At 38.8% G+C, this 21,405-nt stretch overlaps 1 protein-coding gene across 4 annotated transcripts in view; it reads left to right on the forward strand.

The window, feature by feature from the left end:
* The window catches only part of LOC117426356 (tensin-1-like), a 309,710-nt gene that overhangs the window by 27,297 nt on the left and 261,008 nt on the right, over nt 1–21,405 (forward strand). Inside the window, exon 1 of one of the 4 annotated variants that reach the window (XM_059033468.1) lies at nt 3,975–4,315. The exons of 1 other annotated variant lie outside the window; for it this stretch is intronic. In XM_059033468.1, the coding sequence (XP_058889451.1) occupies nt 4,220–4,315 (96 nt within the window). In that variant the 5' untranslated portion in view covers nt 3,975–4,219. Of the gene's footprint in view, nt 1–3,974; nt 4,316–17,526; nt 17,796–21,405 lie in introns of those variants that run through there. 2 more of the 4 variants (XM_059033471.1, XM_059033469.1) reach the window with 2 other exon arrangements.

Below are 21,405 nucleotides of genomic sequence, written 5' to 3' on the forward strand. Positions count from 1 at the left end.
TCTATATATACTGTTGTGCCGGGATTCAATTACTAATTAATTATTCACTTGAATCCCAGCACGTGAATTAATTATGTGCAACCTTGTGCTCACATATTAAATACTTTAAATGCACGTGAAGTGAAGTGCAATCCCCGTGTCTAAATACAATTAACATTTTAAATACTCTTGCTCATTACCCACATTATATCCCGTGTACCAGCTACAATACACCAACATTAACACACGCAACATACAACACAGAAATGCACACAGGGGTGGGGCACATTGCCACAGGGATGCAATGCCCAGTTTGTATTAAAAAAACATATATGGCACACTGAGTGTACTAAAAGAGTCTTTATTAAGCACAACTGAACAAAATTACAAAAACGTTGAGTAATGCGAGTTAACAAAAAATATGCTTGAGTTACACAATACTTGGTCAGAACGGAGATCCTTAACGTTACATTAACTCCAAATAAACTGTACAGGAATAACAGAAAGAGGGACGTTTGATTCTTGTTTTTAAAATGTCTTTACTTACCTTTTTATTATTATACTTACAGTTGTTTTACAAACAAAACATTGAATGTGCTAATGGAACAGCAGATTAGTATACAACTGAACAGAATCTTAATAATGGAATTAATAACTGAACAGAACTAAGCTTGGAGAAACAAATCAAGCCTAGGTTTTCGGATATGGTGTTGACTGAACCCTGTAAGCCGATTCATTCTTTTTCATTGACCGGAACGCCTTAGCCCTAACGGTACATCCATTCTCCTGCCTCTTAACTGTATTTAGAAAACAATCAACACATGGTTATACCAAACCAATAAACGGGAAACAATACAGAGGCTAAATATCAATATTAATTAAAGTAAACGTTCTCTAACTAAAACTGCGAGATCTAAACATATTTTACGAATCTAGTATAGGCTAGTAGCTTATTTATTTTCCGATCACAATTACACTTGCTAATTTACCTTCTACTTCATGAATATAACCCTCGATCCGATTTTTGTACCCTTTCTGCTGTATGTTTTTTGGAATCCTCGCATTATTATCTGCCCAATTATGAATTTCTTCAACTTTTATTTGAGGAACACATATTAAAGATTTCGTCCATATAGTATTATCAGTAGCTGCGGCGGCCATGACAGTTGCTTGCACACCAAGCCTCTTTTTCAACCAAACATGGCCGCTGCGTGAATAAGGCGTATTTAGCCTTCTCTTGTACAGTTGACACAGTTTGTATCGTCTTTTTTTGTTTTTCTAAGCAATTGCGCTACCTTTCAAAGTACTGCACTGGCTTGTCAACGCTTTCAGCATGTAAAGACTTCAGATGTCTTGTAAGTTTTGCCAGCTTAAGTGCTTCGTTAGAAAGTACTTTCCCACAAATTACACACTGGGGTCTTCGTTCTCCACTGACACATATGCACATAAGACCAAGTTTAATGTAGCTGTCGTCATAGTTCTACCACTAACGTTTTTCTTCGCGCTGAATTACAAGGTCCACGTCAAACCGATGTACACAGCTGTGGTAAACTAGACTTGTGAGTGGCACGTGATGAATAAAAGAAAATGCGGAACCTCAGCTTTTACGTCAGTAATTTAAACACATCATGTATTCCCGTGCATCGATTTCAAACAAATTATTTTCATGAATTGAAGATGTTCTAAATGATAAATTACAATGTGGCTAGGTGATATCTGGACAGTGCCAAGTCACTGTCGACTTGGTATGTACAAAATGAAACTGTCAGAATACGGTGTGTTATTATTATGTAGTTGCTGGCACATTCGCGGACCCCCTTGATTATACTGGCAGACCCCTAGGGGTCCGCGGACCACAGGTTGAGAACCACTGCTTTAGAGTATCTTTAAATCATTTTCAGATATCTCTAAATAACTTCCTGTTCATTTAGAGATATCTCTAAATCATTTTACAATATCTCAAAATAACTTCCTGTTCATTTAGAGATATCTCTAAATAACTTCCTGTACATTTAAAGATATCTTAAATCATTTAGTGATATCTCTAAATAACTTCCTTGTTTCAATTTGAGATATCTTTATTTCATTTTTAGATGTCTCAAAATGAAACTAAGATATCTTCACAAGGGTTTATTTACAGATATCTCATATTCATTTAAAGATATCTGCAAATTATTTACAGATATCTTTAAATATTTCAAGATATCATGAAATGCAATTTGGGATATCTCTAAGTGATCATTTGGTTTGCCATGCTCCCTCTCCCTGTCATGCTCCCTTTACAGTATGTGCCAGTCTGTCCTTACTTACCACTGTAATTAAATAGCAGGCATAATACATTTATTTTTTAAAAGTTGTAAGCACAGTAGCTTCCCATTTCTTACAGTTGTGTGCTGTTTTTAATCATTTTGAGTGGTGTGGCAGGGCGGAAGAGCCCTGCATATAATCAGTGGTGAGGGAAAATCCCTGCTGATAACAATGTATTTTATGATTTAAATGTATAGTTTGGGGTTTAAGAACGGGTGATTTGATGTACAGTTTTGTTGTCTAGTTTAAATGTGGTCTGGCATGGGCGATATTAGCAGCTCATCTCTGCCAGACATGGCATGAGAATGCGTCGTCGGCAGCGAATGAATTATTAACAGATTGCCTGTCGACCATGTATATAGAAAATTCTTGTGCAGAATGTGATCATTTCCAGATTGATTAAGTGTTGGCTGAACGGAGTTGGTGTTCAACGAGGAGGAACGAAAGATAGAGAGAGCGGAGGAGAAAAAGAAAGTAAAAGCAAAAGAAAACAATTGCTACTTGTGCTGGAAGGACCAGCACGATACTTGTTTGGTGGAGGTAGTTTTTGTGTTTGTGACTTGTTTTTGACTTATTTTGCTCTGTGAGCTGTGTTTTTGTATACCCTTTTTGTTTATTTTTGTTTGAATTAAATACACGCATCAACGCATCAACCTGCAGTACCTGTGTGCGTATGTCAACTTCCTGGTCTGGGAACGTCACCACCAAGTCGTCCTGTAACAAGTGGTTTTTAGTTCTGCTGCTCCAATCATAAATTTAACCATTTTTCTCATTATCAGAAACTACCTGACATTACCCGATTCCTTTTGATGACTTTCTGAGTCCAAAGAAACTGGTTCCATAAATTATAGTGTGAAGAAGTTAGAGCATGCAGAGTTGAAAGGTCACGCCATCTATCATGCGAGTCAGTATATTGGATTGTACAGGGACAGAGAATTCCATGTGATATCAGAGCAACAGCACTTAATGGTAAACATCATAAGAAAGTAAGGGGCAAACAAACTAAAATAACATTCAAAGCTACTCCCCCTTTAAATGACACTTTTAGGAGAATTTAGCAAAGTTGTTGCTATAGTCATATTTATGCTCGCCACCATAATGTTACCCCCATCCCAGCAGTCTTTATTTTGTAATTTAAAATCTGTCCAGAATTCATAGAATATGGTCTCACAAGTGCCATTATTGATTTTAGCAGACTTGTCAGAGTTTGCATAGTTGCAGGTATGCAACTATGCAAATAGTCTGTGGAGTCTGAGCTTTTTGAGGTACTGTATAAACGTCACCAGTATTTCCTGATGTTGAATCTCCATCTCTCAGGATGTCTTAGTGTTTTTTTTGCATCTCTTTACTAGAATATGTGGCTGTAGAAATATATCGAGAGATGAGCTGGTTACATGGGCATCCTCTGTCTTGCCCCTCATGATGCTGAATAGTTGCACATACCATTTGTACAGCGTATATGACACATTGCAAACAAGGGCATTTTCTAATTTTATAATTGCCTTTCTTAATGGTTATTCTGGGAGACTTCAACTTCACTCACTGTCTCTGTCCAATAAATATCTCTATGTCCCTCCTCCTTTTCTGCCTCCTCTCCCCCCCTCTCTCTCTCTCTCTCTCTCTCTCTCTCTCTCTCAATGAAAGTGCTGCAGCATCCAGAGAGATGTTAGGATCATGAGTGGATGATGTATGGCTGGGAACAGTCTGTGCTAAACTGTGGTTAGTGTGCAATGCGTTTTAGCCTTTTGGATCACCAGGATATCGTATATACCTGTACAGGGGAAGAAGATTGTTAGTTGACGACAGTTTGGGTTTGAATGCCGCTCCCAAGGACAGTACCGACATACAAAAGGGGCTCTTAAGGACACTGGCATCAGAGTCTGGATATTGGGGATTTAACAACTAAGAGTGTTTTACAGAGGAAGAAGGGAGGATGGCCCGCTTAAATTGGTGTTTAGCGACTGTAATCAGCTGGGGGAAGTTTCTTTTCACATGCTTCTTTCCCCTGAGGGTTTCCCGAAGGGAAAAGGTAAGGCTGTTTCTGCCCAGAATCACGCTATCAAAAAACATCTTATGCCTTAATTTACATAGAAATTGATCTTGACTCATATGAGAACACAGATTTTATGTTGGAATGTTTGTTACAGAATTTTACTGCAAGAAAAAAAAAAAAAAGTGTTAGTAGTCATGTAAAAAAGGGTGGTTGGTATATTCTCAATATTTACGGTATATCACACTTATATTGTACACACTGTAATAAAACCCTTTCCACATTTAGAAGGAAATCTGAAAACCTGAGGATTCAAATCACAGAGGTTCTTTGTAACATAGTGTGACGGGTGGGATAGCAATGCCTCCAGAGACAGTACAACAGTATTGCAGGTACACAGTGTGTGAAGAGGATTTTTTTTGTGTGTGAAAGAATGGAGGTGGATACAATGGCCCCAAAGGACTGGTAGTACTGCGAGTACTGGGGAAAGGAGAACCACCACCACTTGAGGGAATGTCTAGAAGTCCAACACTGGTGTGGGCTGTGTGAGCATTCCAGCCATTTATGGCAGAAGTGCCTGCAGCCCGATGGGTTCTCCTGGGTGCTGTTGGAGGAAGGCCCTGTTCGGAAGAAAGAGGAACAACTGCCCGCCCTGAAGGTGAAAGGGCAGAGAGACCATACTTGGAAGAAGAGGAAGAAGCCGGTGCAAACTCCAGCACCCACGAGCGGAGAGCCCGAGTGTCCAGCGTACATGAGGGGGAAGCCCGGGCATCCAATGCCCTCAAGGGAGATCTTGGACTTTGCTGATGGACCCTAAGGGGCACCTCAGGGAGACCCTCCCGATGACGGTTGACATGCTATGGGCCATAGATGGGGAGCAATGGGAAGCCTGGGAACAGTAACATCACCAAGCGTCCCTCCTAGACATTGCAGCCATGTTGTGTAACTACCTGACTGCAGATATGGTAATGTCCCCACTGCCTCCAGTCCCATCGGGAGAAGCCACACCTACTTCAGCTTTACCGGAAGTAGGCACATCCATGCCAGGGCCCAGAAGAGAACCGCACTTGTCTCCAGTGATCAAGGGAGAGCAGCACCAGTCCCCAGCGACTGAAGGAGAGCCGCACCAGTCCCCTGCGACCGAGGGAGAGCCGCACCAGTTCCCAGTGAAAGAGGGAGACTACCTGCTGCTCCCGTCTCCACCGCCAGGGGGAAACTACCTGCTGCTCCCGCCTCCGCCGCCAGGGGGAGACTACCTGCTGCTCCTAACTTCGCTGCCAGCGGGAGACTACATGCTGCTCCTGTCTCCACCGCCAAGGGGAGACCACCTATTGCTCCCACCTCCACCACCTGAGGAGCTGAAGCTACCTCTCGAGGGGCAGCTCCTGCCATCGCCTCCCAAGGGTCAACTCCTCCCGATCCTGCAGGGCCTGCATCGCCTGGGGCTGCTGAGCCTGCTTCGCTTAGGGCTGCCGAGCTTGCATCGCCTAGGGCTGCCGAGCCTGCAACGTCTAGAGCTGCTGAACCTGCAATACCTAGGGTTGCCACGCCTGCAATGCCTAGGGCTGCCAAGCCTGCAACGCCCAAGGAGGCCAGTTCGCCATTGCCCAGAGAGGCTAGTTCGCCATCGCCCAGGGAGGCCAGTTCGCCATCGCCTGGGGAAGCCAGCTCGCCATTGCCCGGGAGGGTAGTTCGCCATCGTCCAGGGAGGCCAGTTTGCCATCACCTGGGGAGGCCAGTTCGCCATCGCCCCGGGGATGCCTGCACAACACCGCCTGGGGATGCCTGCTTGTCATCACCCAGGACTTTGTTGTGCTCCCGGAAATTCTGGGGCAGGAGCCCAAGAAAAGGGAACTGTCGGCTACAGAGAGGTGAGGAGAGATGAGGAGACCACCTCCACCCGCGGTAGTTGCACTACCGGAGGCCACTGCCGGAGTGTCCTGCACTGAGGGCAGCCTTGCCGCTGCCAATGCCAACGCCATCGCTCGGGGATGTCTGTTCATTGTCGCCCGGGGAGGCCTGTTCGCCATCTCCTGGGGATGCCTGTTCGTCAATGCCTAGGGGGCGTTTGTTGCTGACCCCTGGGGATTTGCTGTGGCCGCTGGCGGAGTATGCCACACTGTTGTTAGCCTTTTTGTCCGCTGCCACAACTGCCTTTGCTGGAGGAGCCAGCCTTGGTGCTGTCAGCATTGCCGCTGACAGCATGGCCGCCCGTGGGCCCATTGATGCCTCTGTTCCTGGCCCAGGACCCTGACCAAGACTTTTGGGCTTTTAAGGCCATGTGTGCTACACACAAGGGGTGGGGGGAGGGATATGTGACAGGGTACACCCCGCCCCTGTGTGCATATGTATTATTTTGTATTTGTGTTGTGTTATTATTATTTTGATGTATGGTTTAGTGTGTAAAAACAGGAGGTTTTGTTATTATTGTTTACAGCCAGGATGGGGTTCAAATCCAGATAAAATCATGACAATGTGTGGTCAACAGTGAGTGATTATTGACAAACTGGCTGTTGAACCTTTTATTTTTAATTAAATGTGTGCATCAGCGCTTCCATATCACAGTACTGTGTCTGTCTCCTCCCTGGTCAACAGCAAGCCATCTTGCCACACGTAAATTAAAAGGTAGTCTAGATTTCCGTATAACAGTTTTGAGGTCACCATTGTTGAAAAGTGAAATAGATAAGGTAATAGACTACCCTTATAAAACTTTATCACAGTTTATCATAGCAAAGTGAAAGCATAGTAAAGTATCGTAAGCATTGTAACTCCCAGAGAGGTATAGTAAAGCACATTAAAAACATGGCCAACCAAGGTGAACTATGGTAAATGCACAGTAGACTCACAGTAAAAGCATTTTAAAACTGCAAAATTACTGTGCAAATTTACAGTGATAAACTTTTATAAGGGAAACACTGAAAAATGAATCCCAAAGGAGAGACACTGTAAAAGTAGAGTTGTGCTGTACATCACAGAATTGGAACACGCTGTATCATTGCCAAAGATGCTGTGGAAGGTCTGAGGATTCTAGAGGATGCCTGAGCATATCAGATACCAGATAGAATTGTAAGACAGCTTGTGGCAAAGTGGTTAACAATGTACAGGTGCAGGAATGCAGCAGTGAACAGACAGACAATGATAATCCAGGTGCAATGATATTTTATTTGTAAATCCAAAATCTGATGACAAAAAGGCAGTAAACAATAACAATGAGAACAGGCAATACAGCGGCATGTATTGCTCTGTTGTTAATCCCTGGGTTGGTCCCGTAATAATAGTCCCGTTCCTAAACACCCACACGTAACACAAGAACACGTATCACCAAGAATCATTCTGTCTCTGTGACACAGCTGTATAGTCTGCAATCTTTAGAACATATCAAAAGTTTAACTGGGAGCTTATATGTCAGTGACTTCAATTAATTAGTTTTGCTGAACATGCTTTTTTTGAAACAAGTTTTCAAATGGGCGTTTTTACCACCTTCGGACACTTTCTCACCATGTGGGGCAAGAGTTACAGAGCTTTTGTTTTACAAGCACAAGACACGATTTTCATAATCCAGATGTGGTTCGTGTATTAGCTACTACAAATGAAGGAAACATCGACCCACATTTTAGATCACTTGAGCTGGAATGACCCAGATGTAAATCCATCTATTATTTTAAAAGGGTTATCTCACTGCTCATTCTTTTTTTTTCTGCTCTTTCCATACCCCATCCCCCCTTTCTGCCTCAACCTTCTACATATCCACACACTGCACTCATTTGCAGTCTGGAAGGTGCAGGTGGAATGGCCCCTTCCAAACAATGCCAGAATATGAATCACATGTTGGTTCACAAAGTGGTGCAGCATGTTGTTAAAATATTCTCACGCAAAGGGGCTTTTCCGTTGCCACAGCTGGGGTTTATTAGAGGAGCGCACCACAATATTGGAGAGCTCTGGAAGATCCAGGGCCAAAATACAGAGTTGGGGCAAATGCTTCCCTCCCTACATTCCAGAAGGTCATATTTCTTAATGTTGCAGAAGAAAAGTGCCTCTCAGGATTTGAGAAAAGGAAAGCAGTAGTTTTATTATGCTAGGACTAGTTAAACTGATTAAGGCCCAAAAGACAATAAACAACTTTCTCTAGTAAATATTTAACAAAATGTAATAAAGCGATAAATAAATAAGAAGAAAAAGCCTTTGAGGTATTGGCAGACAATTAGGCCAGCCTGTTTTCTGGCTTAATGCAATCCTTGGCTCCTAATACACACCCTCCAAACCGTGTTTTAATTTATTGTTATTATAAGCATTTTATTGTCTTTATTTCTGCCAACTATTGTTTTCATTGTTTTTTCTTACATGCAAATGTAGTAAGTCCACAACATGGCACTGGCATTAAGTCAAACGTAAAGACGATTAATGGTTTCTTCCAAAAAATCTATTCAATCCCCTAAAAGGGTAGGGTTAGCTATGAGGTGTTTAAAGTGCAGCAATGACATCCCTTGTCTTTCCACTCAATTCAATGGGCTGAGATGATAGACAAGGCTAAATAGTATTATATGTATTGCATAAAAAAAGAATAAACATTAAATAAACTCAAAAGTTTTATGAATATGCCTCAATATCTCAAAGCAAGTCCACAATATAACAGCCATTAATAAAAATGTGTTCAAAGCTGATTATGAAGTCATGGGTATAGCCCCAGCAATCAGACACTGCAATACATGGAAAAGCTGGTGCTAGCTGTATGGTATCATTCGCATTTGTTTAGTGGAACCTGACATGTTGAGTATTGACTCTGCACGTGTCCATACTATAGATATTGTACCATATCAGTGCCACTGTGCTACCATTTTCTTCAAGATCACTTGTCATTGCTGGTAATGCTGTGGTCTGCTACTATTTCAGCTATGACTTCTTCAAGGTAACACTAGCATTTTTGCAAGGGGGAAAGAGAAAAAAACAAAACAAGAGATAAGAGACATTTGGAAATGGTAAACCATGTACCATTATTAACCACAATTGTTTCATGGACAAACAATAACTGCATTGAACGACAATGTTCTGAAACACTATGATCTGCCATTGGTCTGGAAATGGTAAACCGATGACAAATTAAGTTTGACCATGTTAACAGCTCATGGTTGAACCATGGAAAGTGTCTTATTTTCCTTTTCCTCCCCTCCCTACTGAGATCCTTGCAGTGTAGCAGAGTGTCTATTGAACAGAGTTATTAGCCTCAATGCTGGGCCATTGAAAATGTCCAGTCAGCCCCCCCACAGAACCTTGCAGCGTAGCAGAGTGTCTATTGAACAGAGTCATTAGCCTCAGTGCTGGGCCATTGAAAATGTCCAGTCAGCCCCCCAACTATTTTTTTAATTAAGGAAGAAAGCACTCTGTCCTGGAGCTGTTTTACACAGAGAAGGATTGCTGGCTAATGAAATCTTAGCATGCACTTTCTCTAGTGGAATTAATCTCAGTCTATTGGCAGTTTAATGGTGCACAGCACTGGTCTCCTCTGCTTTTATTATTGGAGAGGACTACACACATTTCTAGTCATTTAACTAATGTCCTTATGCTCCATAAATTTAGCAATTCACTTTGGAGACAACTCAAGGATTACTTTCTAACCATTTTATGATGTCTTAACTTCAACCTGCTCTAAGTACCAGTACCTGTATTGGTCTGACAATGTCAATTTATGATGATTATTATTATTTGTAGTCGTAGTCGTAGTAGTATAGATGGTTGGTTTTACTGTAGCTCATATTAGCTTTATGGTAAGACTAAAAGAAACCTTCAGTACTTCAACTAGAACTAGAAGTCTTTTTCACACACATGAAGTCTTCAGGTGACTTCATGTCAAAACAATTGTCAGAGACTCTTGTTGGTTTTATTAAAATTATTTCTTGTCGTGGCAAACCACAAAAGCTGAGCATAATAATATAATTCTATATATTATTATTATATATTCTATATGTTGATCTTTTAGTTTCCTATATTAACTATATTCAATGTTTTTTCATTTGAGAATACCTCTGTAATATTGCTCCCTCCCAATATCTTGTTTATTAGCTTTTGGAGATTTAAAAACTTCTTCTGTCTTCAACTGAAAAAACTAGGAAATAATTTTGAAGTACCAGAAGATTAAAATAGCAAAGACATCGCCTAGTCAACATTAAACACCATGAGAAACATGGAAAAGAAAAAATGTCCATCTCATCAAATAGATTTACATAAAAATACAAATTCTGCTTGGGAAGTACAGTAGTATATTGATGTTGATAAGAAAGCTAACAGGCACATTGAAATCAGTAAACAAAAGGTGCATTTTAACGTTTTAAGGATGCAGTTGTGGCCTACTTTATAAAGGAGTATGGCTTAAATAATTACAAAACACAATGAAGGAGGCAAATATGCTTACTTTCAGCAAGTGGAGTGTTTAACTTTCTGAAGCTCTTTTATAGTTCAGGAAGCACAACAGACAGTGGAGTTCATGTGCCACTCACGTCTGGCTCAAAAGTAAAAAAATAAGTTGGTCTAAACTGTGAAACAGTTGTCTACATCCTACTCAAACAAAAACCAGCACTGGCAGTGGCATAAGCAAAAGCTGCCTTGGCACCTGCCTGAGCCTTGTCTGTCTATTGAGAGAGCTATTATCCATAACCTATATGACATTCACAATCACCAACGTTTTAAATAAATCAATAGTTAGAGTTGGTGTGTATTATTTTTATATGCAAGCATGGAAATTAATAAAGAAACAATGTTGAAGTGTGTGTGTAGGCCTTGAAAAAGAAAGAGCAAGATTATTACACTCTTTTCCTCTTCAGCTCCCTGTGTGTGTTTTGAGCTCTTGTTTAGTTGCCTTAGAGGAAGGAAAAAGGAAAGTCATGTTGGCTCTGAGATGAGTGCATCCTTTTCAACTTTCCAAGTAAAAGCAATGGGGGTGCTTGGGGCTTTGGGGTTGGTTGCCAGGCAACAATGGTCTAATGTTAACCTATGGCAGATGATGGCTTTGTGGTGACGTCAAACCAGGAAATGAATTCACAACAACAGCCGACTGGGGTATATAAAGCGCTGCGGTACATTTATTAATAGATAAAAGATTCAAACAAAACAAAATACTTTCACAAAGCAAAAGGCACGAGGGCCAAAACAAACAAACAAACACACAATAATGATAGCAAGTAGCGTGCTGGCTTTAAGCCAGCACGAGTAGCAGTTGTTTATTTTTAGTATCTGTTCTTACTTGTCTCTTTTCTCCTCTGGACAACCCATCCCGTGCAGCCAAAGCTGCAGGTCTTGTATATTATGGACAAAGGACTAACTGGCTAATAATTATCTTATTAACCCCTCTGCCTGCACGAGTTTAATAAATATGTGTGACTGTCTGCTAATTCAATAGCTACTATACTAGCCGAAAGTCTGCATACTCACAAGGTATTTAAAAACAATAACAAATAATGGCTGATGAGTTTTCACCCATTCTTCAAAACATAATATATAATAAAATACAAACTAATACATAATATGCACAGGGGCGGGGAGTACCCCGTCACATATCCCAACAGGATCCCAGCTCAGAATGTGACGGCCTGCTGCTACAGTTTCCACAAACCCAGAATACCTCCTCCCTACTGAAATGTTTGACTAGGATTCCAAGAATTCGTACAGTAGAAATGCCCTGCCCATCACAGTTTTCTTAAACAACTTTCAAACTCTTCCCTGGCCACTTGAGTCCCGGCCTACCACTTGCCTTCAGTCTATCTCTCTCTCTATTCTCAATGGACCCTTTCCGTAATATATGTATTCAGTGCCCTCTAGGATTGCTGCAGAACTGATGCGTGCAGGGCTGAGTGTTGAGGGTTACTGTATACAAACACTGACTTTCAATTCCCGAATACCTACTTTTTGAACAGGGTACGGATTCGGCTGAATACTTAGGATTCGGTGAACCGAATCCCAATCCTATATCCGCCCAGACGCACATCCATTTTAATACATCCCCCCAGTGTGCAGTTCTTTAAATAAAAGACACAAATCCGGTATTGAGCGTAACTGTTGTATTTAATGCACTAAACACATCACGCAGCTGCTTAATGCAAACATACCCCGTATGCACATCACACTTTTCATGGAGTAAAGTTATGCAATAAACCTGTAATATATAGTAACGGCAAACTGTTGTAGACCTTTGTGCTTTGTTGCTTTGTCTGGCAAAGGTGTTCTAGAGATCATACTGAGAGGAAAAAAAAAAAACGGTGCGCAGAAATATATATTTTTTTATAACTTTATAACTGTCAGATGTGCAAGATGTTGTTGAAAAATATGCTTTAGTAAATTAAATGATGTTATTGTAATGTGCCAATACAAGTTGAACTATTTGGGAACTGCTGTGTTTTATTAAAATATTTTTTAAACTATTTCGTAGCCTATTTGATATGTGTTGATAGGTTTTATTTCGCAGGGAAATTCAGGTAACTCATTTCCATTCGGTAATAATAAAAATACTATTAACTAAAAGGGTCAAAACTCGAGATTGTGCGTGTCCCTTGTAGTAGCTGCCAGTCTGTTTTTCATTCAACAGTTTCCTTCAGTTTTCTTGACAGTTTTTCTAGATTCGGTATTCAGTTCGGTATCAGACAAATCTTTTGAGATGGATTCAGTATTCGGTCGAATCCCAAAAACCTGGATTTGGTGCATCCATAGTGGTAATTCACAACGTCGAGGATTTTTAGCATATCACAAAGAGACTCTGTAAATTACACAATCCCACAATTGCAACTTTTTGGTATGTTATTAAAGTCTGAAAGTTACTATTTTAGGGTCAGTATAATCATACCCTGTCAATCCAATTTGCTATTCCCACAGCCTTTTTTGAGAAGCAGAAAATGTTTATGATTCGAATTGGCAGGTTTTAAATCGACAGTGTTTTCTGTGCGTTTGTGTTTTTTTCACAGAAGCTCTCATCGTGTAACAGATTGATTTAGGTTTCACAACAATGTGTATGTAGCTTTTTGTTAATTAAGAAATCTAAAAAATGCCAAAAATCCTTTTTGGAATAATCCTTGCAGTTTTATTTTTCATGCAGTGTATTTCAAAAGGTTGTTTTGTTAGCCAACCATACAAATACAAGCGATATATTGATTTTCTGTTAAATAAATTCAGTTTGGTCTTCTAATTTAATAATGTTGTGTTTGAGTAATGCAAGTGTGGCTAATTGCTTAGACTCTACTGGAATTGTAATCGTAACTTATTTTTTAAATACATTAAACAGAATAGATAGATAGTTTAACAAAGTTTACCATCAAGTTTTCCCTTACTTTTTCAATGCAGTCTGAACATTGAAATGGTAATACATCACCCAGCTCTTGCAACGAGACACATTTTAGCCAACACCCTCCACCATAAAGTATTAAAAAAACAAAAAAAACAACCAGAAATCAGCAATGAAAAAATTAGGATGGATTTTATTCTTCTTCAATCCTGTGATTAAAAAAATGCACATACTGGCATGCTGTTTAAAATCAATACCAATCTTGGAGTTGACTGCCATTACCGTGTACAGAATTACAAATCTTTTCGTAAAGCTTTTTTTCAGATGCCTATGTTACAGTGAGAACAGTTGTATCTAAAAACAAAGCAAAACAGTAACTGATGCTTTTTGACTGGAATATACCCGTACTGGCAATGTCACGTCAGCCTTTCTCTTTCACAATTTTGCCTAATCGTGTCTGTCTGTCCATCCCTCTCTGCCTGTCATTCTACATGATAAACACGATAACTGGCTTCATTTTACACAAATCTTTACCAAACTTTTATCATACACCCTAGCCTCAGTTTCAGATTGATTTGGCTTTAATCTGATAAATGTATACAAATATTTTAACTAGTACATGCACTGTCACGTTTTTAAATGTTCTTTCTTTTACGATTATGAGGACCCACTGGTTACAAGTAGGTGTCCACACTTTATTCACTGAGGACAGCAGCTGGACATGTTGATTTACAATAGGGTGAGGGTGAAAGCTGAACCAAAACTAAACTAAAACAATGCAACATGCTGGAAAACTATAGCACACGATTACTCCATAGTCTATATGATTTGTATGTGCATATGATTTTGTAAACATTAAATAATGATATATTTTAAAACAAATTTTTCACGCAGTAAATCACTTGAAGAAATAGAATAAATCAAGTGTAGGCTACATACAATCATAGACCACAATGCAGTTTACAAATCAATTGAAACACTTTTTAACTTGTATGTGAGAAACAAAAAATGCCACAACCTAAAAAAAATAAAAAGCTATGTCTAGCTAATAATCTCCATAATAATTCCACAATATATACAGTATGAAAAAAATAACCACATAAAAGGCTATTTAAAATAAAACAAATTATTATACAATAGTGCTTGTATTTCTTCTCAAACCAGATGTGGTCTTGCAGAGCTCCGCACGTCACTCTGGTCTGGACAGAAATTTTTTGGTGCACCAGGAAATTACATCAGAAAAAGAAACTCCAGTTTACTACAAAGTGTGTTATCGATTGTAAAGAAAACTGGGGTGTTCGATGCAAGGGAGATATATCATGATTTTAATATTCAAACAGCATGTAACAGACTAAACATTACATCCAAGACAAGGTGAAACATGCAAAACAAAGATAAGCACAAAAAAAGTAAACTTTCACACCTATCAATATTCTCTTTAAATGACCATAGTCATGCCTTGTTTTAGGCATATCCTGAGCTGACCTAAAAAAAGGTGAAAAACTAAAAGATACCGAGAGCAATAAAAGGGTGCGATAATAAAGGGAAGAAAAACACTTTTTTTCACTGTTTTGAATGAGTGCCAGCCACAGATTTAAAATCGTACCTCTTATTTGCACGGGCAACATTAGCACTGGCCCCTTTCCTTCTAAAGATCTTTTTACCCTTGACCTGCTTTTTATGTTAATTCAGGACATGTAAGTATTTCAAATACATTACAACGCTATAGATATGCATCCTGGTACCTGCTATAAGTCACATGGTCTCATTGCTGTGAACTTTAACACATGAAGTGATTTGATACTAGGAAGCAACAGCAACTTTTCAGCAGTAGCATTGAGTTTGAAATGTCTGCACATTCCAAACTGACGTATACAATACAAGCAAAGGATCTAAATATATTCAACAGAAGAAAAGGGGATAATATTGCTAATGTGAATAAAAGAACATGGCTTTTAAAACCTTGGTTGGCACTTCTTTAGACAAGTGCATTACCTACATGTCGCACTGTATAGTTGTACACAGAGGGGATTCTGGAAGAGAGTCACTGCTTTAGAATACTCTTCCGTTAACCCTCTCAAAGAGTAGGTAGCGCCAACTACATTTCCATATGTTTGTTTTACTGTTCTCTTTGTTTCCATTGAAGTTATTTTTGCAATTACTCAAATATTGTGTTTAATTCATTGCTCACACACTCTGATTATACCAAACTGAATTAAACACTGTATGTGATTGCAGCAAGAACCACTCAAAATGATTGGAAACATCATAAGAGTAAAGAAATGTGAAAATGCAATTTAAAGCAAAAGTAAATAACATTTGGAGGATTATCTATTTAAATGGCTTCAGAATGAATGCCGGAGGTAAGTAGAGATTATGATACATTGAAGGGGTAGGTTTCAGTTAAGCCCCAGTATTATTATTAGGGTTAAGAGTTTAAGCCCTAGATTGGATGCTACTGTAAACTATAAAGCTTATTATAACAATGGTGTCTGAGGATTCAACCCAGGTCTCATTGTATGAAAGCTAACAGTGCGTCCAACAGATATATATGATGGGAGCTGGACCTTTCTTAACGACTGAGGATCAATTCATTGTACTGTTCCTGTCTTGTGCATAGCATTTGAGTGTGAATATTACGGGTTATTTATGTTCTGTATTGCCCTTTTGTTTTGTTCATCTGGTTCCTTTAACAAGCAAGCATGTACTCTATTTGAAGTTAACTTATAATGATCGATTGGGTCCCTCCTAGTAAGCATTATCTTTTATGATTTTGGAAACATCTTGTCTTGGTTTATTTTAACTTATAAGTAACTATTACATTTGGAAATAATCATATCTTGTTTATCACCATGGATAATTGTTTGTTGAACCAGAAATGAAAGGTTATAGTGGTAAACAAGTAGGTTGAAAGAGAGGTAAAGAGCCATAACTCTGTATCTGAGATGAATAGCTGCACTCGAAAGGATCAAAGACAGATAAAGGTGTACAAAATGTTCCTCAAATGCAAATTGTCTATAATTTAACGTACATAAGCAAAATGTAAAAAAAAATATGGACAATTCGTGAGACATGAACTAATAACAAACTTGAGCTTGGACCAAAGTTAACGTCAAAATGTTCCGCTCGTCTCTATTCTGTTCCATCTCTTTAAATAATTTTCTCTCCTGCGGAGACCAGCAGAGGGGAGGAGCAGAGAGGAGAGGAGAGTGAAAATCCTCAGGAGGAAATGCCAGAGGATTAGCTTTATTAACCAGTGAGTGAGGCAGCCACTGTGCACAGAGGACAGTGAGAGTAAGACAGAGAAACTTTCAAACAGTTTGTATTTAATAAAACCAAAACTTTTCATAGTAAACAAGTAAAGACATTGTTTTCTTCATCTGCTACACTAGGTAAATGAAATACACTAGGTAAATGAAAATAAAATAAAGGGAGAATTGACTATTTTGTAATAGTTGTGTTTAATAAGCAATTGTTAATTAATCTAAAATATTAAGTAATTCATAAGGTAATTATGTACAATTATTTCTGTTTTAACTGTCATTATTCATAATAAATTACAATTTAAAAAAAATTAATTTGGTTAATTTCTGGTAAATATTGACCACATAGTGCTATAGTTTTTGTAAATTTTGCTGAAAGTTAGTAATGAAAAATGGAAAGAGAGCCATAGACATGCAGGAGAGTCCTATTATAGAAAGGAAAAGACATATTGGGAAGGAGAAAAGTTAGAGGACAGAGGGAGAGATAACGAGGGCAGAAGAGAACAGAGAGGATAAAAAATAAATGAGAGTAAGTAAGAGAGTGAGAATGAAACAGTGAGGAGGGGCCTGGAGAAAGGGATCTTTTTTAAAAAAGAATAATAATAATAAGGCCCCTTCTAGACACCTCCCCCTATCTCCTAAGGAGTGGAGTTGCCTGACCCCCAAAAATTGGAGAGTCTCAGTGGAGAGAAAGAGTCAGACAGAGTACGCATGAGAGAGAGAGAGAGAGAGAGAGAGAGAGAGAGAGAGAGAGAGAGAGAGAGAGAGAGAGAGAGAGACAGAGAGAGAGGGGCTGCAGCAGCTTCCAACGTGTCATGGATCTGTACTCCTGGCAAGGAATTTGTGTGGAATTAGTCAGAATCTCATCCAGGTTTTGGAGTTTTGGAGGGGTTGTAAAGTACCTTGTTTGAGGATGCCGTCAGTTTCTTTGAGCCTGCCCAATGGGCTCATGGGCCGGGCCAGAACTTGGGTCTGCCTGTCTTGTATGTTTTGGGTAAGTGGGGATGTTTACCTTCTTCTTGTGGTGTGGGATGGGCTTGGGATTGAAGGTGTGGGGAGAGTGGGGGATCCTCGCTAACAGGGAGACTGTTTGTTTAAGTTGGAGTTTACTATTGATGGTCCCATATCAAAATAATTGTCTAGGATATTTTTTTAAATGTATTAGAATTCACTGAAAAATCTATTTATTGGCTTTTGATATATTATGATATATTTGAAATATATGTGTACATGTTTAAGAATACTGTATATTCTATGATATATCTAACAATATAATCAAATATATGGTATATCTCAGAAGTATGTATTTCTTTGTCTGGGATGTGTCTTCAAAAGTAATTGCAAGGTTTTCACCAGCCTCTTGCATCTGAAAGTCTGGCAACCGTAAGTTTGTCTCCTACTGCTAGTTATAATGCACTGCAAAAACATGCACCGGGTCTTGGTTTCAGAGTGCATTGTACATAGCTATTTCTGTCTCCATTCTATAATTAAATATATTGGACCTGCTGAATTACTGGTAGCCTTGGACTGGCAGATGCTTATTTGTTTCCCTGCAGTTCGATAAAATCTATCAGTTCAGTTTGCTTAACAGAGTTTAAATATGACAGGACTGCAAGTTATTATTGACACCTTGTTAAAATACATAGAACTTACACAACAATTCCAGTAATACTAGTAGGGTTCACAGTTTACTGTATAAAAGACACATTACGGACAATGTGTATTTAGTTTTTTTACAAAATTACTTGATAATCTCTCCTTCTGGATATCTGTCAATGCTGCAGTTTTTAAGGAGCCAAGTTGCTTTTTGGCGTTTTACTAGGACTTAAACACTCAGAAACCTCACGCTTTGGCTCTGCTTCTAAGTGCTGTTTTCTTCCAGTGATGCTCATGGTTAAGACTGTATTTTCCCACGATTATCATGGATTTTATGATTTCTGTGAAATGTACCCATTGCCGTGTAATATATAGTTCCCAGCAAAAATTCTAATTTCTGAAAGAATAGTGTAAATATAATTTTTTTTTATCACTTACTTAGAGCAAATGTTTACCTTATTGACACACTACCTGTTACTGTACAGTGTATTTGGGAACCTGGCAGACAGTTTAGTTTGTGTCCGGTGATTGAACACACTGCATAGAGCTGCACGATTTGTTTAAAAGATCGCTCTGTCCAGTACAAGAAGGGGGCATTTCAAGTGTCTGGTTCTTTTTGTTTTTTACGTATATTATTTTATTTTAATTAACTGATGGCAAAACTACTGCAAAATGTATACTGTTTGTCAGGTAGGCATTTAAATAGTTAAGAACATTTGTTGTATAATACCTCTAGAGAAAATGATCAACTCTGAATATGACAACGCTATTTAAGAAATATTGGGCAGGATCTTCAAAATACAGTGTTATTGTATCGATCTCTTGGTATAGTAACAAGAGCTTTAGTAGCAAGTGATTTTCAAATGAAATGTGTTAAATCAATCCTTAATGTTTTGAAATTGAGTCCATGAAGTTGTTAGTGAATGCATTTCTTGTTAAAAAGCTTAATTATCGCAGGTCACGTACATCACTTCCTGTCTCAACAATGAAATAAGGGGAACTCGTTAATCAAAATGCATGTTAACGAAATCAAGAAAAATGAATGGAAGCATAACTCGCTGTTATGGAAACTACTAGCATACAGCGAGACGGCTCTCCACCAGCGAGCAGCAGCCAAACGGAAATGAAATAAAAAATAATGGGAATATCTATTTTTTGTATAATTTGTAAACTTCATTTAAAATTATGCATTTTGTCATGGAGAATGTATATTTATTTAGAACTCTTCACATAAACAATGCTGATTTACGATGATCTGACATGTAGGTAAAAATCGGACGGCACAGATAAAAAAAAAACAAACAAACAAAAAAAAAAGATTTATTTTTTGGATGGGGTACGGGGTAAGCCATCAGTGTATATTGGTTGGAATTTATTTTCTTATGTTGACATCTACTTTTGTAGTTGTCAATATAAAAAAATTGTAGGCTATAAATATGTTTGAAGTGTTATTTGTGTTTGTAGTTGTTAGTTATTATATATGTATACCATGTATGTAACACTTCATTATACATTTATTAAACTTTTAAAATTACGATAGAACTCCTCAACCCAATACACAAATAGTGGTGACTCTTTATTTTAAGGGCCTTTTTTGTTTATTAACTGTTAACAAACAGCTAATAAACATGTTATTATTATTATTATTATTTATTTCTTAGCAGACGCCCTTATCCAGGGCGACTTACAATTGTTACAAGATATCACATTATTTTTACATACAATTACCCATTTATACAGTTGGGTTTTTACTGGAGCAATCTAGGTAAAGTACCTTGCTCAAGGGTACAGCAGCAGTGTCCTCCACCGGGGATTGAACCCACGACCCTCCGGTCAAGAGTCCAGAGCCCTAACCACTACTCCACACTGCTGCCATTAATGTTAATGTACATTATTTATTTTCTGTTAACTGTTAGTTAATAATATATAATAGACCAGCTAAAACTACAAACACGGGAGCCCTATGGATGATCAATCAAAACCCAGTCGGTTCAGATTGTTACCGTAGTAATGTTTTGCAAATTAAATCAGGTTTTTATTAACCCTAAGCTTAACCTCAACCCTAACCCTAACTCTAACCCTAACCCTTAGATAAAAATTAACAATGTTTGTTAACAGTAAATAAACTAAAAAAACGGCCCTTAAAATAAAGCGTGATACACAGAAATGTGTAAAGCCCAGTCAAAAGCCACGGGGTTCAGTCCTAAAATAATAATACTAAATAACACACACTTCATACACATACACAGTCAATAGTGAGTGCTCCTGGTGCAAGTGGTGAATGTATACAAAAACAGTGACAACAGTAGTGCAGTGTAGTCCGGGGTTTGGTGCTGGCTTTGTAGTGACAGCTCCTGGATGTATTAGCCGTCTATAAATGACAAACGTGACAATTTAATGGACAGACAAAACAACATAAAACACTCACAGTTATTTTACAGTTGGTTCTCCTTTACAGGTCCTTTCGTAACCATAACAAAAGAACAGATTGCTTCGTCACATCAGTCACGCCCCCTTCTGTAGTGAGTGCAATCGCTTTTCCTCCAATCCGAGATTGCCACATCACCGACCGCATTAAGGCGATGACTTCTGGTATTGTGACTCCGCTCCCTTTCTGGATGGCCAACTTCCGACTTTCCCTGGAATGAATTGCCAACCCATCCAGTCCGGGGCACGCTGTTCCTATTATACAACACCCTCACAGATTGGGAAGGAGAGTTATGACTTGGATGATTATAGCAGCAGTTTTTAAGTATTCTGTAAATATTTAGTCTAATAGTTAAAAAGTACAATGTGGGGCTGTCTGGTCTTGTTTTCAAAAAATATGGGCACGGACATAATATACAAACCAATGGAATACCATGTATGTGTGTGTGTGTGTGTTTAATAGAGAGAGAGAATACATGCATCTCTCCAGTCATGTGGTTTTCATGATCACGTCACCTTAAGTGCTACCCAAAATTGTTGATATTTATTACTGCCATAGACTTATCTTTTCGCCTACTGAT

Source organism: Acipenser ruthenus, chromosome 11, assembly GCF_902713425.1.
Source record: "Acipenser ruthenus chromosome 11, fAciRut3.2 maternal haplotype, whole genome shotgun sequence".
NCBI classification, from domain to species: Eukaryota; Metazoa; Chordata; class Actinopteri; order Acipenseriformes; family Acipenseridae; genus Acipenser; species Acipenser ruthenus.